This window comes from Schistocerca nitens, chromosome 10 (genome assembly GCF_023898315.1).
Source record: "Schistocerca nitens isolate TAMUIC-IGC-003100 chromosome 10, iqSchNite1.1, whole genome shotgun sequence".
NCBI classification, from domain to species: Eukaryota; Metazoa; Arthropoda; class Insecta; order Orthoptera; family Acrididae; genus Schistocerca; species Schistocerca nitens.
In genome coordinates this window covers 201,200,503-201,224,442 of record NC_064623.1, presented here as the reverse complement: position 1 = coordinate 201,224,442, position 23,940 = coordinate 201,200,503, and the positions used below count along the sequence as shown (strand labels likewise).

Genomic DNA, 23,940 nt, shown 5'->3' with positions numbered 1-23,940 from the left:
CGCCACCAGTTCCTGCAAAGATTCCTCTCACAGTTGGTCCACCGAACAGTCACGTTACGCCTGCCCCACCACAGGTGGGGGCCACTCTCTCTTCCATTGCTCCCAACACACCCAGTTTGGGAGCAGTGCGCCCCGAACAACTGGGGACGTCAGTCCCCACCTCTCAGCCGGAGAGGCGACAGACCTATCTGGCTTCTCAGCCGGAGAGGCGACAGCCCTCTCTGGCTTCTCAGCTGGGGACGCACGGGCCTCCTCCAGCCTCACTTGTTCAGAAGGGATCCCTTGGGGGAGTCCCTTCCAAGGACTTCCCCAGTGTCTCACAAGACACTAGCCAGTGGCTGAAGAAGCCACCAGCTGCTGGTCGAAGGGCTTCACGCTCTTCGTCTGTTCCTGATAATGCGTCAGGAAAGCACTCCCAGCATGTAAACCCTCCTCCAAAAGACAAGAGAGAGAAGAGGAAGCTCTCTAAGAAGCCTAAGGACCCAGTTGTTCCAGCGCCACTGCTTCCTGTCAGCTCAGCCTCTGAGGATGAGTTCGAGCTCTTTGCATCCCCTGATGACCTAGATCTCACCGTCTCCTCAGAAACGATGGATGTAGCGACGTCCGTCTCTGTCGATGGCAGCATGTGACCCTGCGAAGTAATTTGATTTTTCAGTGCCTGCATACCCCTACAGGACACGCTTTGTACAATCCTCCAGTGGAATTGTGGCGGTTATTTTAGCCATCTACCTGAGTTACGTCAGCTTCTAAGCATAACACCTGCTTTCTGCATTGCCCTCCAGGAAACCTGGTTCCCGGCAATGCGGACCCCTGTCCTTCGTGGATACAGGGGTTATTACTGCAACCGTAGCACTTACAATTGTGTGTCAGGTGGAGACTGCGTGTATGTCCTTACCTCTGTATATAGTGCTCCTGTGCCCCTTCAAACATCATTGGAAGCTGTGGCTGTCCGCGTAAGGACTACCCAGGACATAACCGTCTGCAGTGTCTATCTCCCTCCAGGTGGTACAGTCTCCCTGACCGAATTGGCTGCACTTGTCACCCAACTTCCCACGCCTTTTCTTCTCCTGGGGGATTTTAACGCCCACAATCCCCTGTGGGGTGGAACGAAGATTACTGGCCGAGGCAGAGATGTCGAGAATCTCATCTCCCAACTCGACCTCTGCCTTTTAAACACTGGCGCCGCCACACATTTCAGTGTGGCGCATGGCACGTTCTCGGCCATAGATCTGTCGCTTTGCAGCACAGGGCTTGTACCATCAGTCCACATGACGACTTGTGTGGTAGTGACCATTTTCCAATCTTCCTTTCACTACCCCAGCGTCGCTCCCATGAACACTTGCCTAGATGGGCATTTAGCAAGGCAAACTGGGAAACGTTCTCCTCTGCTGCCACTGTTGACTCTCTCCCCCACGGTACCATCGATGTGGCGGTTGAGACACTGACTGCAGCGATTGTTTCCACTGCGGAACGTACCATTCCTCGTTCGTTAGGGTGACCCCGGCGAAAGTCAGTGCCTTGGTGGTCTCCAGAGGTCGCTGAAGCCATTAAAGAACGTTAGTGGGCTCTTCAGCGACATAAGGGGCACCCGTCTTTGGAGAACCTCATTTTTTTCAAACGTCTCCGTGCTCAGGCACGGCGGCTCATCAAAAGGCGGAAACAGGAGTGCTGGGAGAGGTACGTTTCCACTATTGGCTCCCGTACTTCACCCTCCCAGTTGTGGATGAAGATTCGGCGCATCTTTGGATTGCAGCACTCTACAGGTGTAGCAGGGCTTACCCTCAACGGGGCGATATCCACCGATGCTGATGCAATCGCCGAGCATTTCGCACAGCACTATGTTCGGGCCTCTGTGTCGGGGAATTACCCGCCTGCATTTCGTGCACTCAAACGCCGGAAGGAAGGCACACTGCTTTCTTTTGCTTCTCGCCACCCTGAGGCGTATAATGTCCCATTCAGTTTGTGGGAACTCCAGAGCACCCTGGCACAGTGCCCCGATACAGCCTCTGGGCCAGATGGCATCCACAATCAGATGCTCAAACACCTGTCCCCGGACAATCAGCGGTGTGTTCTTGCCATCTTCAACCGCATATGGGGCGATGGTGTCTTTCCGTTGCAGTGGCGGGAGAGTACCGTCATTCCGGTGCTGAAGCCTGGTAAGGACCCGCTTAATGTGGATAGCTATCAGCCCATCAGCTTGGCAAATACTCTGTGCAAGCTATTGGAACGCATGGTGAGTCGACAGTTGTGTTGGCTGCTCGAGTCTCGGGGTCTTCTGGCTCCATGCCAGAGCGGCTTCCGTCAGGGCCGTTCCACCGCCGATACTTTGGTCTTTCTTGAGTCTGCAATCTGCACTGCTTTTTCCAGGCGCCAACACCTAGTCTCAGTCTTTTTCGATCTCTCCAGAGCATATGACACGACGTGGCGGCACCATATTCTCGCCACGTTGCACGGGTGGGGTCTCCGGGGCTCTCTCCCCATTTTTATTCAGAATTTTTTATCTATTAGGACATTCCGCGTTTTAATTGGCACATCCCATAGTTCACTTCATATCCAGGAGAACGGCATTCCACAGGGCTCTGTATTGAGCGTGCCCCTTTTCCTTGTGGCCATTAATGGCCTTGCAGCAGCAGTAGGGTCGTCTGTCTCACCCACGTTATATGCTGACGATTTCTGCATCTTTTTCAGCTCGTCCACCATTAGTGTTGCAGAACATCGGTTGCAGGGAGCCATACGCAAGGCGCAGGCGTGGGCCCTAGCCCATGGGTTTCAATTTTCTCCTGCGAAGACTTGTGTTATGCACTTTTGTTGGCGTCGCACTGTCCATCCCCACCCTGAGCTCTATCTTCAGGATGCCATGCTCAGGGTTGTTGACACTTACGTTTTCTGGGATTGCTGTTCGATGCCCAGCTTACTTGGCTTCCACATATTCGTCAGCTCAAGCGTCAGTGCTGGTGGCATCTGAATGCCCTCCGCTGTCTCAGCAACACAACGTGGAGTGCAGATCGTAATACGCTGCTGCAGCTCTACAATGCCCTCGTGCTGTCTCGACTGGATTATGGGAGTGTGGCGTATGGCTCAGCGTCGCCCTCAGCGTTGCGGCTGCTGGACCCAGTTCACCACTGTGGGATTCGACAGGCGACAGGAGCATTCCCCACCAGCCCTGTTAATAGCCTCCTTGCTGAGGCTGGGGTTCCTCCACTTCGTATTCGGCGTCAACAGCTGTTAGCCAACTATGCTGGCCACGTCCGTTGTTCGCCCCGTCACCCTAACTATCGTCTCCTTTTCGCTAATGCAGCAGTCCATACCCCACACAGGCGGCCATGATCAGGCCATACGATTGGGATCCGTGTTTGGTGGCTCCTTAATGAACTCGAGTGTTTGCCTCTTCCATCTGCTTTCCAGGTCCGCCCACATACACCACCTTGGTGTATTCGTCGGCCGCAGCTTCTGCTGGAACTTTTCCGATGGCCAAAAGATTCAGTTCCTCCTGCAGTCTTGCGCTGCCAATTCCTCGCTCTCATAGGTGCATACCATGCCTCAGAGGTTATCTATACCTATGGCTCGATGGTTGATGGCCGTGTGGGGTACGCTTACGCTCATGCGGACTATGTCGACCAGCGCTCCTTGCCGGAAGGCTGCAGTGTTTACACCGCAGAAGTGACAGCCATTTTTCGTGCCCTTGAGCATGTTCGTACCAGCACTGGAGAGCCTTTTGTCATTTGCAGTGACTCGCTCAGTGGTCTGCAGGCTCTTGACCAGTGCTACCCACGCCATCCCATTGTTGGTGCCATCCAGGGGTCCATTCACACTCTTGAACAGCGTGGTCGTTCAGTGATGTTCATATGGACCCTGGGACACGTTGGGATCGCGGGAAACGTACTCGCCGACAAGTTAGCCAAAGAGGCTACCCGCAAACTGCCGTTGGAGATCGGCCTCCCGTCAACTGATCTCCGAACGGTTTTGCACCGTCGGGTCTTTGCGTTGTGGGGAGACGAATGGCGCACTCTGTCTGCACCCAACAAGCTGCAGCAGGTAAAGGAGACCACGACTGTGTGGGGTTCCTCCATGTGGGCCTCTCACAGGGATTCTGTTGTTCTGTGTAGGCTCCGCATTGGCCACTCTTGGCTGACGCATGGTCATCTGCTGCGTCGAGAGGACCCCCCTCATTGTCGTTGTGATGTGAATATGACGGTGGTCCATATATTGTTGGACTGTCCTCTTTTAACCGCTCTCAGGCGAACTTTTAATCTCCAGGGTGCTTTATCATCTCTTTTAGGTGACAATGTCTCTATGGCAGATCGTGTTTTAAGTTTTATTCGAGCAAGTGGCTTTTATAGGTCCCTCTAATTTTACTGCATCACCCTCTTTTGAGCTGTATATTTTACTTAGTTTTGTGTTGTCATCTGACTCCACCCTAAACTTTCAGTCTGGGGGTTTTAACGTGTTGCAGTGTGGCTGGCTCATCCTATTATTTTCGTGATCAGCCAGCCTCATTCCTCTGCTGTACAGTTTTACTTCCTTCTGCCTTTCTTCTCTGTGTTGTTTTTGTTGCTATGCTCCGTTTTCCATGTTTCTTTATTATTGACCTTGGGGATTTTCTTCCCCTGGAATTTTTATCTTGTGCTTCGAATGACTAATGGATGGTTTCCCTGTGCTCTGTGTGTTTATGAAACAAGGGACTGATGTCCTCTGCAGTTAGGTCCCTTTAATCCTCAAACCAACCAACCAACTTTCTAGACCTCTCTAGTCCTTTCCCTTAAGCCATCTTCCTTCCCCTTCAACTGTTCTGCCTGAAGGAGGAGCTACTGGCTTCAAAAGCTTGCCTAATTACAACTTTCTTTTATGTGCATTTTCTGCCACCACTTGATTAGTAGATTTATATCTATGTAATTAGATCATTGTCATTTTCATACTGTGTGAAAGTTATTTGTTGCTAGCCAACCTTTCAGGTCATGGATTACACCTGTTTCTTATAGAATCAATTTTTATTGTAGGTTTTAATGGGACTCCATATCTGGCAGTACAGATTCCTTGACATACTGGTATTATAGTGGTCAAAAGTCTTTAGCCAGTAGACTGTCACCTAGGTAGCATACAATAGTGTTTTCTGATTTACACAGTAACATTTGGCAACTGCCTCTTAAGTCTCCTTCCTATTCATCAGGGCATTGTGCAAATTCCTCCTCAGGGTGGAGAATGCTTACATAAAACAAATGAGGAAGGATGAAAACACAGTCTTAATACTTCTAGAACATACACATCTCTGGGGATAACATATTTTATGGGATTGACAGTGAGTGCTGGATCTTCCTATAATAGTTGTATAAATCATTTAACTCCAGTGAGTACATGTTTCATTGTAGTTTCACCTTATATTTGGAAATATTTATTTTCTACATGGTTGTTTTTTCACTGAAGATGCAGCTGGAAGTGTTCTGAAACTGATAGTGTCTAAGAATAAAAGGGTTTCACAGCTTAAGCAGTTTCATTTCTCAACATGGTTTGTCAAGGCTATGGTCTACATCTACATCCACATCCATACTCTGCAAGCCACCTGACGGTGTGTGGCGGAGGGTACCCTGAGTACCTCTATCGGTTCTCCCTTCTATTCCAGTCTCGTATTGTTCGTGGAAAGGAGGATTGTCGGTATGCTTCTGTGTGGGCTCTAATCTCTCTGATCTTACCCTCATGGTCTCTTCGCGAGATATACGTAGGAGGGAGCAATATACTGCTTGACTCCTTGGTGAAGGTATGTTCTCGAAACTTCAACAAAAGCCCGTACCGAGCTACTGAGCATCTCTCCTGCAGAGTCTTCCACTGGAGTTTATCTATCATCTCCGTAACGCTTTCGCGATTACTAAATGATCCTGTAACGAAGCGCGCTGCTCTCAGTTGGATCTTCTCTATCTCTTCTATCAACCCTATCTGGTACGGATCACACACTGCTGAGCAGTATTCAAGCAGTGGACAAACAAGCGTATTGCAACCTACTTCCTTTGTTTTCGGATTGCATTTCCTTAGGATTCTTCCAATGAGTCTCAGTCTGGCATCTGCTTTACCGACGATCAACTTTATATGCTCATTCCATTTTAAATCACTCCTAATGTGTACTCCCAGATAATTTATGGAATTAACTGCTTCCAGTTGCTGACCTGCTATTTTGTAGCTAAATGATAAGGGTTCTTTCTTTCTATGTATTCGCAGCACATTACACTTGTCTACATTGAGATTTAATTGCCATTCCCTGCACCATGCGTCAATTCGATGCAGATCCTCCTGCATTTCAGTAAAATTTTCCAGTGTTACAATGTCTCGATAAACCACAGCATCATCTGCAAAAAGCCTCCGTGAACTTCAGATGTCATCCAGATTGTAAAGTTTTTAAACAAAAAAACTCAGAAAGTGTCTGTGGCATCTGATAATTGCATCCTGTGATGACACAATGTCATATACTTCCACTAAATTTCGGGTTGTAGCAACATTATCCTCCTTTAAATGCAAAAAATGCTACACAATTTATCAGGCCTGCAGAGATTTGCCTGGAAACAATCAAACAGTTATTATGTAATTTTATTTTTTCAAGGTAGTGATTAAAATGTCATGACTGCCTCTTCTGTGCTGGTGTCAGATACTGCTCCCTAACAAATCTGTACTAATGTACCTATGGCAGCTGACATATTAGGGTTCAGTTTCTACTGTTACCTCATCCAATGTGCACTTTTCTGACAACATAATGCAGTACTAAAACTGATAATAGTGCCATACTTGGCAAAAAGAAAAAGAAGAAAAGAACCTTTATTTATTCTGCCTTGGAGTAGGAAATATTGGTTAGTGAAGGTTGAGGAAAATGGGGCATCTCACTCAGATCTCAGACTGAGTGGACTGTGCTGTGAGGAGAAAGTGTCACAAAGTTTGGTTTGGTTCCATTTTTTACATGTTCTGTGGATAACTTTTGTGAGAGCTTGTCATGCTTGTGTTGGTTCAAGGTGATGGTGGTAGTGTTTGGAATTTAATGCAGGACTCTCACACAAATAAGTCTGCAAGACCTTCATGCCTCCACCTCTTCTCTCCTTGCTGGCTAAATACTAACATTGAAGTTCTTCTCCACCACCAGGATTCAAACCAGCAAACCTTAGCATTGAGCTCCTACAGAGATGTGCATTAGCTTTCTTGTCTACAGAGGTAAATAAATCGGATAATATTCTTACTACACATGTCTGTGAAATACATTGTGTATTGCATAGAACTGACCCAAAAAATTATTTCATTTGACACCAATGAATGGAAGTAGGTGATGAAAGCTTCACAAAATTAGCTTACTTCGCAAAAGTTTGAAATGATGCAGAGAGCAAAGTTTCTGAAACTGAGGGTTACTGAACATCTATAACATGTGATTTCCAGTTAAAATTAAAAGGGCACTGAGGAATTTTCAACAGCTGGTTGTGCAGGTTATCTTGCCTGATGTCCCATATTCTTGATTGCTATGATGTTCTTAACTTGTACATAACTGAATGAATTGTACCTTTTAAAAGCTATGTGATATACTTTTACTAAAAATCAGTTAGTGATACCTTTTAACATTTCATTTATGGGGCATGGTGTTGTAGCTTGGATTATGACTTTTGCATCATACAAAAACAGTACTCTTTCTGCTTTACCAGTGTAAAGTGGAAGATTAGTTACATGAAACAAGAACAGGAGTGGTTCTGCAGTTGAATCCTACAGGACAACAGTAGCAATTTGTCCCCTCTCCACTCAAGATGCTTTCATGATGAATCTTCTATCTGACACAGTACTTTGCGTCCTTTTGGTTAAGTAAGAAGTGGACCACTTACTCATTGTACCTCAAAAGCATCTCAGTTCCTCATGTTGTTGTTGTTGTTGTTTTCATTGTTCTTCTTCCTGTTCTTATTGTTCTTGTCTTGAGTCCGAAGACTGGTTTGTTACAGCTCTCGGTGTTAATACAACCTACACCCTTCTGAATTTGCTTGTGTTCATCACTTGATTCTTGGTTCCCTTCCCAGATTATTACCAGTCCCCTCCCCCCTGCTTCCCTCCCCACCATACTGGAGACACCTTGATGACCCCAAATGTGTCCTATCAACTCATCCCTTCTTTTGGTCCAGTTGAGCCCCAAATTTGTCTCCCCAAATATGTTCAGTACCACCTTATTAGTTACATCATCCACCCACCTAGTCTTCAACATTTTCTGTAGGACCACATTTCATAAGCTTCTATTCCCTTTTTTTCCCAACTGTTGATGGTCAATGTTTCACTTCCATACATGGCTGCACTCCAGACAAATAGTTCCAGGAAAGACTTCCTCACACTTTAAGCTATGTTCAATGTTAACAAATTTCTCTGAAATGCTCTTCTTGCCATTGCCAGTCTACATTTCATATATTTTGTATCCTCTCTACTTTGGCCACCATTAGTTACTTTGCTATCAAAGTGGAAAACTCATGGAGTACTATAGGTGCCTCATATTCTAATCTGATTCCCTTAGCATCACCTGATTTAATTCAACTACCATATTTACTCAAATCTAAGCTGCACTCGAATCTAAGCCACACCTGAAAAATGAGACTCGAAATCAAGGAAAAAAAGTTTTCCCGAATCTAAGCCGCACCTGATATTTGAGACTCTAAATTCAAGGGGAGAGAAAAGTTTTAAGCCGCACCTCGAAATCGAAACAAAGTTGGTCCATTGAAATATGAGACAGTTTAGGACGAATGAATGACGATACAGCTATAGTAGTTTGGTTCGAGTTGTAAGCTTAACAGTTAAGCTTTACCAGGTAGCCATTGCTTTGCGTCAGGCATTCCGTCCGTATTTATATGGGTACCTTTCCTTTTTCACATGCTTCGTCTGGTTTGAATTGATTGCTTATTTTTCTTTGATCTGATTAGTGCCGTTCTCTTCGTTATATGTGTTTACTTCACTTTAAGCTGAAAATGCATTACTGTACTTTGTCATGCATTGTTTGTCGCTTCTGATAAGAGTATTTACGGCCTGTCGCCGCTCGCGGCATGGCTTGCTATTGCGCATGCTACAGCCGCTTACAATAAAAACAAGAAAGAGAGAGAGAGGAATCATCTCATTAGCGAAACAATGGCAAGAGACTGCTATTTGTTGCTACTTAACACTGCTGCCTTCTTTGATAATGATCAACAAGAACCAAATAATAGACTGCGTATGATAGAAGACGTTCTGAGCGAGAGTTTAGCTAAAATTTTTCACCGTTTCAAAATCTTTGCAGATGCCCCTTTAGTACATTGCATTCTGCACAGAAATTAGAGGCATCTTAGATTTAAAATCTAGTCAATTGCTGTGCTTCATTTCTAACTGTATCACTATTAGGCATAAGAAGAATAAGAGTTTCATGACATGATATATATATACTTTCACGTTTGCTGTTGTCTCACTCTAGTTTCGTAGTTTATTAGACAGACAGGATTTAAATGAGATAGCAGCAAACATGAAAGAATATGTGACAAAATGTTTATATTTGTATTATTCTTATGGTGAAGAGAATACTGCATGTGATTCACAATTCACGGAAGTTCGTATTAGCAACCATCTCTTCTCACAGGTAGGAAAAAATTCAGAACATAAGAGTTAGCCATATTGACAAACATCCCAAACAGTCTTGCCAGTCGGATTTTCGTAGTACATTGAAATGCTGCTACATTCAAAGATGAACAATACAGAATTTGTATCTATTTCATTGGATAATGTATGAAAATGCAGTGGTCGCAACTCGGGGTGGAGAAAAAAGCTCGTCTTCCACCGTTTTATTTTTAAAATTTTTTTAAAATTTATTTACTGACGCAGAAATTTGTGCCTGCAAAGCGTGCCTGAGTAGTGCTACGTATATTCGATTCAGAAGTTAGTTGTAGCGGTACCTACCAATATTTTTCCGAATCTCTGCTTACTTTGCACTCAATTCTAAGCCGCAGCTGGTGTTTAGGATTACAAAAACCAGAAAAAAGGTGCAGCTTCGATTAGAGTAAATACACTACATCCCATTGTCCTTGTTTTGCTTTTGTTGTGTTCATCTCATATCTTCCTTTCAAGACAGTGTCCATTCTGTTCAGCTGCTCTCCCAAGTTCTTTGCTGTCTGACCCAATTATAATGTCATTGGCAAACCTCAGATTTACTCTCCTTGAACCTTAATTCATACTCCAAATATTTCTTTGATTTCCTTTACTGGTCATTCAATATACACACTGTATAACATCAGAGATTGGCTAAGATTCTGCCTCATTCCTTCTCAACTACTCCTTGTCTTTCATGCTCCTTGACTATAGCTTTTCACTCCTTGTACTTTACCCCTGATGTTGGAATTCCAACGAGAGTTTCCCAGGCAATATTGTCGAAAGCTTTGTCTTAGGTTATAAATGCTATGAACATAGATTTGCCTTTTCTTAATCCATCTTCTCAGGTAAGTCATAGGGTCAGTATTGCCTCATGTGTCCCTACAGTTCTCCAGAATCCAAACTCATCTTCCATGAGGTCAGCTACTACTAGATTTTCCATTCTTCGGGAAATAATTCATGCCTCATCCAGATAACAATAAAAATAAAAATAGTGCAAATGAATTTCTCATTCAGGCATTATAATACATAGTCAGTGAAATTGGTATTGTATATGGCACTTTCAGTGGGGACTACATCCTAAAAGAAAAAAGGCAACCAAAATAGAAACTTCTGTTTGCAGTTTTATATAATCTTCAAACTGCTGTTAAGTGCATGGCACAGGATACTTAGCACTGTAATATATTAAGTTTTCTTGCCATTCAAATCATATCTGAAGTTTAGGTAGACTGACTACTTAAATGGCTCTGGAGTTTAATTAAACTAATCTTGCTTTTGCAATCCCTACTGGTGTGGTACATAGAGGGATCAGGAATATCCCCATATTCTTCACTTAATTCTGGACCTGAAAACTTCATAATTAGGTAGTTATGGGGTGAATCTAGCAATTTGTGTGACGCTATCCAGTAAGTCAAACTAACCTGAAAAAATACCTGCTATTATCTTTGTATACATTCCATATCCCATGTTAATCCTATTTGGTAAGAGTCCCACACAAATGAGCAGTATTCGGACTTGATATGGACTCATCAATCGTACAGTGTCTCTTTTGCAGATGGACTCCATTTTCCTAGTACCCACTCAATGAAGTGACATGTACCATGTGCCTTACTTATTATTAAGCCTAATGCCCATTCCACTTGATACCCCCAATGAACTGCTACACTCAGATATTTTGTCTGAGTAAACTGAAGGCTGTTTTCTGTAGTGAATGTCACAGTCATAGGATACAACATTTCGTTTTGTGCAGGACACTGTTTTATATTTCTGGACCTTCATTACAAGTTACCTGTTGTTGCAATGCTCTGAAATCTTGCCAAGATATTTCTGGATATTTGTGCAGCTTTCTCCAGACAGTACTTATAGATAACTGCACCATCAGGTTACTAGTTCTAATGTCTTCCATGTCATCCATACACAACACAAGCAGCAACAGACCCAACACACTTCCCTGGGGAAAGCCTGAGGTTCCTTATAATTCTGTTGATGTGACTCTCCATTCTACATAACATGCTCCTTCTTTCCTACCTACATATCATCAATGCGGAAACAAGTTTTGTTTAATAACACCCACTGTCACACTTTCATTAATAAACATTCATGGTGTAGAGAGTCAGATGCTTTTCAGAACTAGAGATACACTGCATCTACATCTACATCTACATTTACATCTACATGGTTACTCTGTAATTCACACTTAAGTGCCTGGCAGAAGGTTCATCGAACCATTTTCATACTACTTCTCTGCCATTCCACTCTCGAATGGCGCGTGGGAAAAAGGAACATATTAATCTTTCCATTAGAGCTCTGATTTCTCTTATTTTATTATGATGATTGTTTCTCCCTATGTAGGTGGGTGTCAACAAAATATTTACACAATTCGGAAGTGAAAGTTGGTAATTGAAATTTTGTAAACAGATCTCGCCATGAAGAAAACCGCCCATGTTTCAGTGACTGCCACCCCAACTCGCATAGCATATCGGTGACACTGTCATCACTATTGCATGATAACTCAAAACGAGCTGCCCTTCTTCGTGTTTTTTTGATGTCTTTAATCAATCCTACATGGTAAGGCTCCCATACTGCTCGGCAATATTCTAGCAGAGGATGGACAAGTGTAATGTAGGTGTGTTGCATGTCCTAAGTGTTCTGCCAGCAAAGCGCATCTTTGTTTAACCTTCCCCACAATATTATCTATTTGGTATTTCCAATTTAAGTTGCTCGTAATTGCCATAGTCCCTGGTTTTCAGGACACAATGTAACAAAAGGAGAAATTGATGTTATCCCCATCAACCAGTGTCCATATAATGATGGTGCTGAGTTCATGCTCTTTGAACTCAAACATGACATATCTCAGTGTTCTACAACAGATGGGTATTAGTAGATTGGATATAAGTTTTGTAGGTCGCATATGCTACCCTTCTCAAGACAAATTTTACCTGTGCTTTCTTTCACTAGCTGATTACATGTTTTTTGTTCAAGGGATCTACAGTATATAACAACTAAAACAGGAGCTTATTCACTTGTGAATTTTGTACCAAATCTTACAAGGATTCCACTGAGTTCTGGAGTTTTGTTTGGTTTACTACCCATTTCCCATTCCTTTCATGCATAAGTTTCTGGATACTAATGTTGGTGCTACTAACAGTGTTCATGTATGAACAGAATTAACATTGGTTTTGTGGCAAGTCTTTCAATAAAGTTTGACTGTGGTAGTTTTTGATGGCAGCATGTCTCTGTTTATAGCTCTAAGCTTTGTTCTACATGTTTTTATGCAGTAATCTGTTAGTTTTGAAGTTTTCCCACAGCGACGCCATACCATCAAGTCCCCCCTGCGGGTCCGGGGGTTAGAATAGGCCCGAGGTATTCCTGCCTGTTGTAAGAGGCGACTAAAAGGAGTCCATCCCCCTCAAGGGGGTAGTTAGCGCCTGCGTCCGGATACGGACAGTTCCACGACCTATATTTGTGGTCTTTTTGGTTTTTCACTTCCCGTTTCTTCCTTCCTTTGGTTGGTTCCTTTCTTTGTTCTTCTCCATCTGACTGTCTTCCTTACTCTTTCCCTTGCCTCCTTCTCCTTGCCTCCTTCTCCTTGCCTCCTTCTCCTTGCCTCCTTCTCCTTGCCTCCTTCTCCTTGCCTCCTTCTCCTTGCCTCCTCCTCCTTGCCTCCTCCTCCTTGCCTCCTTCTCCTTGCCTCCTTCTCCTTGCCTCCTTCTCCTTGCCTCCTTCTCCTTGCCTCCTTCTCCTTGCCTCCTTCTCCTTGCCTCCTTCTCCTTGCCTCCTCCTCCTTGCCTCCTCCTCCTTGCCTCCTCCTCCTTGCCTCCTCCTCCTTGCCTCCTCCTCCTTGCCTCCTCCTCCTTGCCTCCTCCTCCTTGCCTCCTCCTCCTTGCCTCCTCCTCCTTGCCTCCTCCTCCTTGCCTCCTCCTCCTTGCCTCCTCCTCCTTGCCTCCTCCTCCTTGCCTCCTCCTCCTTGCCTCCTCCTCCTTGCCTCCTCCTCCTTGCCTCCTCCTCCTTGCCTCCTCCTCCTTGCCTCCTCCTCCTTGCCTCCTCCTCCTTGCCTCCTCCTCCTTGCCTCCTCCTCCTTGCCTCCTCCTCCTTGCCTCCTCCTCCTTGCCTCCTCCTCCTTGCCTCCTCCTCCTTGCCTCCTCCTCCTTGCCTCCTCCTCCTTGCCTCCTCCTTGCCTTCTCTGGTCTCCGCCTCGGCGTTTGAGACAGTCTGTCCTCTCTCTCTTCCTTTTCCTCTTCTTCCTTCCTCCCTGTGCGCGCCTGAAGGCCGACCCACGCGTTCGCACGCGTAGCCGGTGACGGGGTAACACGTAATTCCCCGCCCTGGGTAGACAAGTAAGGCACGCACGTACCCCCTGGTAAAGGCCAGGCCCGGGGAGGGGTGATTGCCTGAGCTGATATCTTCTGACCATGCCGATTGGGCCCTCCGTCTGTTTCTCGGGAGGTGTGACCTGAGGTGTAAACATTCACCTAAGGTGGGAGTGCCCTTTGAGAGTGTCCCCATAAGGAAGGAGCGCGCCCTCGGAGACACTGGCAATCATGGGGGATTCCTCTGCAATGGATTTCTCTTCTTCTCTCTCGACTTCTGCCCACAAACGGAAACTTGACCAGCCACCAGTGACAAAAGTAATACCGCCTGCCCCACAGTTCCTCGGCGTTTCTCGATCTGAGGACGGAAAGGATTTCTCCTCTGTCAACCCTTTCGTTATCCAGAAGGGCATAGATGCCATAGCCGGATGTGTCAAGTCGTGTACCAGGTTGCGTAATGGTACCTTGTTATTAGAAACTGAGAGCGCCTTTCAGGCACAGAAACTGCTTCAAGCCACACTCCTGTACACGTTCCCTGTCCGGGTGGAGGCTCACCGAACTTTGAATTCGTCTCGTGGTGTGGTCTATACTAGATCCCTCGACGGATTGACTGACGAGGAGATTCAATCTTTCCTCGCTGAGCAGGGCGTGACGGCTGTCCATAGGGTCATGAAAAAGGTCAACAATGACCTTGTACCGACCCAGACACTTTCCTTGACTTTTGATAGTGTTCAGCTGCCATCACGCATCAAAGCGGGCTACGAGGTTATTTCTGTTCGCCCCAATGTCCCGACACCTACGCGCTGCTACCAGTGTCAGCGTTTTAATCACACTCGCCCATCTTGTTCCAATGCGGCTCAATGTGTCACTTGTGGCAGGGATGCCCATGAGGGTGACTGTCCGTCTCCTCGTTGTGTGAACAGTCTGGGTGACCATTCAGCGTCCTCCCGCGACTGTCCCATCTATGAGGAAGAATGCTGCATCCAAGAAATTCGGGTCAAAGAGAAAGTGACCACCTCGGCTGCTCGCAAGCTGTTTGCTAGTAGGAAGCCCACGCTGCTCCCAGTGGGGAAATACAGTACTGTCCTCACCTCTCCTCGGACTACCAGGGAGGTGGCAACCCAGACATGCGATCTGACCTTCAGCACCACGGTCGTCCGTTCGGCCAGTGCTAAGATCACGCGGTTGACGTCCCCTCTTCCTCCCATCACCCCACAGACACAAGCCCCTTCATCAGCTTCAGCTAAGACGAAGACCCAGAAGTCAGATGCACGGGCCTTCAAGAAGGAACTGTCCCGTGCAGACTTCCTACGTACCTCGACCTCCCAGCCATCGACCAGTACTTCCACCAAACGACCTTCCAAGAAGGCTCATAGGAAGCACAGTTCTCCTTCTCCGCCATGGCGCATTTCTTCCCCTGCGACACCCAGCGGTTGCCGCCCCAGGCCGTCATCCCTTTCGCCTGGCCACACCGCTGGTAACCGAACATCTGGCCGTTCACCGGCAGAGGAAGCTCCCCCTCCCGGCCATCTTACCAAGATGGCCGATGAACCTATAGAACCAATGGACGATGACTGTCCGCCTACTGATAGCGGCGGCAGTGCTCGTTCGAAGCCAGGCCCTCAGCGGCCTTCGAGGTGACCCCTTCTTTCATCTTCCTTTTCTTCTCATGATGGCACTTATTCACTGGAATATTCGCAGCATTCGCTCCAACTGAGAGGACTTAAAGTTGCTGCTCCGCTTGCACCGTCCGCTCGTCGTAGCCCTCCAGGAAACGAAGCTACGCCCATGCGATCAAATTGCCTTGGCACACTACACCTTTGTGCGTTTTGACCTACCCCCTGTGGTAGGTATTGCGGTTCATGGAGGGGTTATGTTGCTGGTCCGGGATGATATTTACTAAGATCCCATCACATTGCACACCGGCCTGCAGGCAGTTGCCATCCGAATTACTCTCCCCACTTTTACATTTTCCATTTGTACCATTTACAATCCTTCATCGTCTGCCGTTACCAGGGCAGACATGATGCAACTTATTGCTCAGCTACCTGCACCATTTTTGTTAACTGGAGACTTCAATGCCCACCATCCCCTTTGGGGCTCCCTGTTAGCAGACATTTTCAATCAGCTCAATCTTGTCTGCCTCAATACTGGCGCCCCTACTTTTCTTTCGGACACATCTCACACCTATTCCCATTTAGACCTCTCTATATGTACTACGCAACTTGCACACCGGTTTGAGTGGTATGCACTTTTTGATACATATTCGAGCGACCACTTCCCGTGTGTTATCCATCTCCTGCAGCATACCCCCTCTCCGTGCTCATCTAGTTGGACCGTCTCCAAAGCAGACTGGGGGCTCTTCTCTTCCAGGGCGACCTTTCAGGATCAAACCTTCACAAGCTGCGATCGTCAGGTCGCACACCTCATGGAAGTCATTCTCACTGCTGCTGAATATTCCATCCCTCACCCTACTTCTTCTCCACGTCGCGTACCGGTCCCCTGGTGGACCGCAGCATGTAGAGATGCTTTACGTGCTCGTCGATGTGCTTTACGCACCTTTAAACGCCACCCTACAGTGGCGAATTGTATCACTTATAAACGATTACGTGCACAGTGTCGTCGTATTCTTAAAGAAAGCAAGAAAGCCAGCTGGGCTGCTTTCACAAGCACCTTCAACAGTTTTACTCCTTCTTCTGTTGTCTGGGGTAGCCTGCGCCGGCTGTCTGGCACTAAGGTCCACTCACCAGTTTCTGGCTTGACGGTCGCGAATGACGTCCTTGTGGCCCCTGAGGATGTCTCCAATGCCTTCGGCCGATTTTTCGCAGAGGTTTCGAGCTCCGCTCATTACCACCCTGCCTTCCTCCACCGCAAACAGGCAGAGGTGGCTAGGCCACCTAACTTCCGCTCGTCGAATCGTGAAAGTTATAATGCCCCATTCACCATGAGGGAACTCGAAAACGCAGTTGTCCGGTCACGGTCCTCCACTCCAGGGCCTGATTCTATTCATATTCAGATGCTGAAGAACCTTTCTCCTGTGGGTAAAGGTTTTCTTCTTCGTACTTACAATCGCATCTGGATTGAGGGACATGTTCCCGCACGCTGGCGTGAGTCTATTGTTGTCCCGATTCCTAAGCCGGGGAAGGACAAGCACTTGCCTTCCAGTTATCGACCCATCTCGCTTACCAGCTGTGTCTGTAAAGTGATGGAGCGAATGGTCAACTTTCGTTTGGTTTGGCTGCTCGAGTCTCGATGCCTACTTACCAATGTACAATGTGGATTTCGTAGTCGCCGCTCTGCTGTTGACCATCTGGTTACCTTGTCGACCTTCATTATGGATAACTTCTTGCGGAAGCGCCGGACCGCGGCTGTGTTCTTTGATTTGGAGAAGGCTTACGACACCTGTTGGAAGGCGGGCATTCTCCGCACCATGCATACAGGGGGCCTTCGCGGTCGCCTCCCTCATTTTATTCGTTCCTTTTTAATGGATCGACAGTTAAGGGTATGTGTGGGTTCTGTCCTGTCGGACACCTTTCGCCAGGAGAATGCGGTGCCACAGGGCTCAGTTTTGAGCGTTGCTCTCTTCGCCATAGCGATCAATCCAATAATGGATTGCCTCCCAGCTAATGTCTCAGGCTCCCTTTTCGTGGACGATTTTACCATCTATTGTAGTGCACAGCGTACATGTTTCCTGGAGCACTGTCTTCAGCTTTGTCCTGACTGTCTTTACTCCTGGAGTGTCGCCAATGGATTCCGTTTTTCTGCCGAGAAGACGGTCTGTATTAACTTCTGGCGCTACAAAGAGTTTATCCCACCGTCCTTATGACTCGGACCCGTTGCTCTCCCATTCATGGAGACAACAAAATTTTTAGGTCTTACATTTGACAGGTAACTTAGCTGGTCTCCACATGTCATATTTGGCTGCCCAGTGCACCCGTTCACTAAATGTCCTCCGTGTTCTCAGTGGTATGTCGTGGGGAGTGAATCGAACCATCCTACTTAGTCTATATCGGTCGATCGTCCGTTCCAAGCTGGATTATGGGAGCTTCGTATACCGTATTTACTCGAATCTAAGCCGCACTCGAATCTAAGCCGCACCTGAAAAATGAGACTCAAAATAAAGGAAAAAAAATTTCTCGAATGTAAGCCGCACCTGAAATTTGAGATTCGAAATTCAAGGGGAGAGAAAAGTTTTAGGCCGTACCTCCAAATCGAAACAAAGTTGGTACATTGTAATATGAGACACAATTTAGGTCGAATGAATGACGATACAGCTGCAGTAGTTTGGTTCGAGTCGTAAGCTTAGCAGTTAAGCTTTACCAGGTAGCCATTGCTATGCGTCAGGCGCTCCGTACGCATTTATACGGATACCCTTCCTTTTTGACGTGCTTCGTCTGATTTGAATCGATTACTTATTTTGCTTTGATCTGATAAGTGCCGTTTTCTTTGTTATAGGTGTTTACGTCACTCTAAGCTGAAAATGCATTACTGTACTGTCATGCATTGTTTGTCGCATTCTGATAGTGCGTGTTCACGGCCTGTCGCCGCTCGCAGCATGGCTTGCTTTTGTGCTCGCTACCGCCACTTAAAAAGAGAGAGAGAGAGAGAGGAATCGTCTCATTAGCGAAACAATGGCAAGAGACTGATATTTGTTGTTACTTACACTGCTGCTTTCTTTGCTAATGATCAACAAGAACCAAATAATAGGGTGCGTATGATAGAACATGTTCTGAACGAGCGTTAGGAGAAAATTTTTCTCCATTTGAAAATCTTTGTGGCCGCTTTTTTAGTACATCAAATTCTGCACAGAAATTAGTCATCTTAGATTTAAAAAGCTAGTCAGTTGCCGTGCTTCATTTCTGACTGTATCACTATTAGGCATAAGAATAATACGAATATAAACATGACACGATACGTATATTCTTCCACGTTTGCTGTTGTCTCACTCTAGTTTCGTAGTTTATTAGGCAGACAGGATTTAAATGAGATAGCAGCAATTGCAGTGGTCGAAACTCGGGGCGGAGAAAAAAAGCTCGTCTCCCACCTTTCTTTTTTTCTTTTTTTTTTTTAATTTATTTACTGATGCAGAAGTTTTGGCACCAGTATTTATCTTTGTGCCTACAAAGCATGTCTGTGCAGCGCTACATGTATTCGACGGCAGAAGTTAGTTGTGGCGGCACCTACCAACATTTTTCCGAACTTCCGCTTCCTTTGCACTCGATTCTAAGCCGCAGGCGGTTTTTTGGATTACAAAAACCGGAAAAAAAGTGCGGCTTAGATTCGAGTAAATACGGTACTCCTTTGCACGACCATCCATCTTACGCTGCCTCAACTCCATACAACATTGGGGTTTACGACTTGCGATCGGAGCGTTTTATACTAGTCCCGTCGAGATTCTTCATGTTGATGCTGGTGAATTGCCACTCACCTACCGGCGCGATATACTGCTTTGTCGGTATGCCTGTCGGCTACTGTCAATGCCCGACCACCTGTCTTATCGTTACTTTTTTGATGACTCTCTCGACCATCAATACTGGTTGTATGTCTCTGCCCTGCTACCCCCTGGAGTTCGCTTTCGTCGCCTCCTTCAACACCTTAATTTTTCACTCCCTGCAAACTTTCGAGTGGGCGTGATCCACACGCCACCTTGGCTCCAGGCTCAGGTTCGCGTTCACCTTGACCTCAGCTCGCTCCCAAAGGAGGTTACCCCCGGTTCGGTCTACCACTCCCGTTTTGTCGAATTTCATTCGAAGTTCATTAATATGACCTTCATTTATACAGATGGCTCAAAGACCAATGACGGGGTCGGGTGTTCCTTCATTGTCGGGGCACAAAGTTTCAAATACCGGCTCCATGGCCAATGTTCGGTCTTCACAGCTGAGCTCTTTGCCCTCTACCAGTCTGTTCTTTACATCTGCCGCCACCGACATTCTGCTTATGTCATCTGCTCCGATTCCCTGAGCGCCATCCAGAGCCTCAGTGATCCGTATCCGGTTCACCCTTTCGTGCACCGTATCCAACGCTCTCTTCAGCAGCTGGTGGACGACGGTTCTCCGGTTAGTTTTATGTGGGTTCCTGGCCATGTCGGTATCCCTGGGAATGAAGCTGCAGATGCCGTGGCCAAGGCTGCGGTCCTCCAGCCTCGGACAGCTTCTTGTTGTGTCCCTTCGTCAGACTGTAGCAGGTTAATTTGTCGGTGCATTTTATCGCTGTGGCATGCCGATTGGGCTGCACTTACGGACAACAAGCTTCGGGCCTTGTAACCTCTTCCCGTGGCTTGGACGTCCTCCTCCCGCCCTTCTCGGCGGGAGGAGGTCGTTTTGGCCCGGTTACGAATTGGACACTGCCGGTTCAGCCATCGCCATCTGCTGACGGCTGCGCCGGCGCCGTTCTGCCCATGTGGGCAGTTGCTGACGGTCCGCCACATTTTAACGTCCTGTCCGGATTTTAACACACTGCGTCTTGATCTTGGCCTGCCATGTACTCTAGATGCCATTTTAGCGGATGACCCATGAGCAGCTGCTCGCGTTCTTCGTTTTATCAACTTGACAAACCTCTCTAAGGACATTTGATTATGCTGTTTTTTTTAATCCTATGCCTGTCAGTCTGCCTTTTATCGTGTTTTCCCTTTTAGTTGCTGTTTTAAACTTGTGCCTCGCGGTGCATTCTTAATGTAGTCTGGGCGCTAATGACCATTGAAGTTGTGTGCACTAAACCCCCCCCCCCCCCAAAAAAAAAAGATACCATCAAGTGTTCATCCATCGGGAATGGTTCTACTATGTACATATATAACCAGCAAATGGTTGACTTTCCTTCTAAACTTCAGCCACAGCCCTTCTACATTCTCCAGCCCAGAGGTAATTCTTTTGAAATCCTCTTAGAGATATGACACGGCAGCGACTCTATCTAGTTGGTTGGATACATAGTGTTTCCTGCTAGTTCTAGCTCACCTTTGTAATTTGGGGTTTGAGACTCCATGAATGCGAAGCAGTTGTAGTGACAAAAGATCATAACTGTGTAATGTCATCTAGTTAAATATATATTTTCATCATGAGTTGGCTTTTGTGGTGGTTAACAGGATGTTATGTCATACTGACATATTACAAAATGATGATTTTCTCAAATGGTTGGTGGGTGTTTAAAGCTTCCCCCAGCAATGACAGTGTGATTGAGTAATTTATGTGCTAGTGAACTGTTTTCTCTGAAGCTTTTGTTAGATATGAGGTACCTTGGTGATTGACGGAAAAGTCTAATTACATGTATGTGCTCACACTAGATACCAAGTCTTGCTCAATCAATCTTGCATGCATATTCACTTCCCACTTGGCTAGGTTTGATTGTCAAATTTGACAAATATACCACCCCAAACAACTCAAATTCTAGGTTGGAATATCAACAACATTATAGAAAAGACAGAACGCTACTTACCATAAAAGTGACACATTGAGTGGCAGACAGGTACAACACAATTACAGTTGCACTTAACTTTTGGCCAAAGCCTTTTTCAGAAGAGAAACTCAACACACATTCTCACAAGCGAGAACATATTGCCCAGTTGTAACCACTACCTCTGGCTGCTGTGGCCAGAATGTGATAATCATGTTGAATGAAAACAGCAATTCAAAGTGGGCTGTGGAAGGGAGAGGGATAGCAGTCTGCAGGTGGGGTGACATAAGAATGTCATTTGGTGGAGCAAGCAGAGGCTAGATGGCGGCACAATAAGGATACCAGGTGCACTATCAGACAGCTGTGGGGAAGGGAGCCTGGAGAAAAGTTAGTGGAGGAGGTGTGGAGCAGAGAAGGCGAAAAATACTGGTGGGTAGATTTTCAGAGAACAACATTCTGGGAATGAGGGGACATGATAATTTCAGAAGTGGAGATGGTTTGTAAAGATAATTCCCATCTGCCCAGTTAAGAAAAGGTGGTGGTAGAGGGAAGAATCCAGGTGGCCCAGGTTATGAAACAGCCACATTAAGCTACATGTAGCTTCACAGGGAGGTCCACATAACTCTTGGCCACAGTTTAGTGGTGGCCTTTCATCCTGGTTGACACCATCTATCAATATATGTGGGGGGTACCCAGAAAAAAAAACGGGGCAATCTCGAGAGGAAGCAACGTGGTCACCCATACAGTTTATGCAGCGAGGGGATGGAGGTGGACAAGAACCCTAATGGGCATCCTTGCCACACATAACACATTTGGCCGGATTGGAACAGGACTGGCTAGTGTGATTGAACCGCTGACACCAATAGCAACGCATAGGGTTCGGGACGTAAGGGCGAACGGAAATTATCTCATAGCCTGCTTTGATTTTCGATGGGAGTTGAACTTTGTCAAATGTCAAGAAGACAGTGTGGGTTGGAATGAGGTTTGTGTCAACCCTTTTCATAACTCTATGAACAGCTGTTACACCCTGGTCAGACAGGTAGTGCTGAATTTCTTCGTCAGACAATCCATCGAGGGAGCGTGTATAAACGACTCCACACGAGGAATTTAAAGTGCGGTGCGCTTCAACCCGGACAGGGAAGGTGTGGAGCAGTGTAGTACGCAGCAATTTTTGTGCCTGGAGGGCACTGACTGTTTCTAACAACAAGGTGCCATTCCGTAATCTGGAACAAGACTTCACAGGACCTGCAATTGCATAGACACCTTTCTGAATAATGAAAGGGTTGACCGTGGAGAAGTCTTTACCTTCGTCAGACCGAGAAACAACAAGAAACTGTGGCAACGATGGAAGAACTGACTGTGGCTGAGACTCAGTGAACTTACGTTTGTGAGCAGACATAGTGGAAGGTGAGGAAACCATTGCGGAAGAATCCCCCGTGATTACTGGCGTCTCCGATGGCGCGCTCCTCCCTTGTGGGGGCCCCTCTCTGAGGGCACTCACGCCTTAGGTGATTGTTCACACCTCAGGTCACACCTCCCGACAAATGGACAGAGGGACCAATCGGCACTTTCGAAAGGTATCAGCTCGGGTAATCACCCCTCCCTGGGCCTGGCCATTACCAGGGGGTACCTACGTGTGCTACCTGTCTACCCGTGGCGGGGAATTACGCGTTACCCCGTCACCGGCTACGCACAAAAAGGCGTGGGTCGGCCTTCAGACACGCACAGGGAGGAAGAAAGAGAAAGGGAAAGGAAAGAAGAGAGGTCTCAAATGCCGCAGCGGAGGAAAGGGTAAAGAGAAGAGGTAAGGAAAAGAGAAGGACAAAGGAAGGATGAAGACATACAAGCAAGGAAGGCAAAGAATGCGGTACATTTACGAGCGTCCGTCTCCGGACGTAGGCACAAACCATACTCCCAGAGGGGGAGAAAGGGAAGGAAGGAGCCAGAGGTGGTGGGGGAGGGGGGGAGCGAAGATGGGGGATGGGGAAGGATGTGGAATGGGAAGGTATGCAGCCCGGAAAGGAAGGAAGGCCACATTAGCTTGGGGTCCCGTGCTCGCTACACACGTATCCACAAAAGAGTTGTGGACCCCCTGGGGGGGATGGATGGAGAGGGGTGTGGTCAGAGACTACATTATAGATAGTACATTGGTAAACACTGTGCCTGGTTTGCTGCAGAGATGACAGGTTGATAAGTAATCATGGATTATGTGGGAGAGGCGTAGTAGTGTTTTTATGAGTGAGAAAAGAAAGAGACACTGGGTGGGCAGGGAGAAGAACAAAGGCAGAAAAGTAATAAACTAAATAATAAGACTTGATAAAAAGGAAACGTGTGAAACCCATTGAAATGATGATAATGTAGAATTATGGCAGGAATATGCTAACAGAGGTTAAGTACTTTTAGATATAGATATGTAGGGATGTGTTGCAGGGTAATTTCCCAGTTCTTGAGTCCATGGAAGCCTATAAGGTAGGAGGGCCTGTGTACTCCATGAGCCTCAGTGCTTGATGTAAGACATGGGCTGTTTGGATCCTCTCACTAGACAGTAGTTCTTATGGACTCCAGAGATGAGACCTTGCCTCCCACACATCTCGACATCCCTCCATTTACACAACCCCTTTTTCACCACCACCACCACCACCAC

The 23,940-nt window shown here is 46.6% G+C and overlaps 1 protein-coding gene across 1 annotated transcript in view; it reads right to left on the bottom strand.

The window, feature by feature from the left end:
- The window catches only part of LOC126209996 (uncharacterized), a 133,703-nt gene extending 112,815 nt beyond the window's left edge, over positions 1–20,888 (bottom strand). The window contains exons 1-2 of the mRNA XM_049939104.1: positions 20,861–20,888; positions 13,194–13,783 (exon numbers count right to left, since the gene is read on the bottom strand). Of these exons, the coding sequence (XP_049795061.1) occupies positions 13,194–13,783; positions 20,861–20,888 (618 nt within the window). The remainder of the gene's footprint in view (positions 1–13,193; positions 13,784–20,860) is intronic.
- Between the last annotated feature and the right edge of the window lie 3,052 nt (positions 20,889–23,940).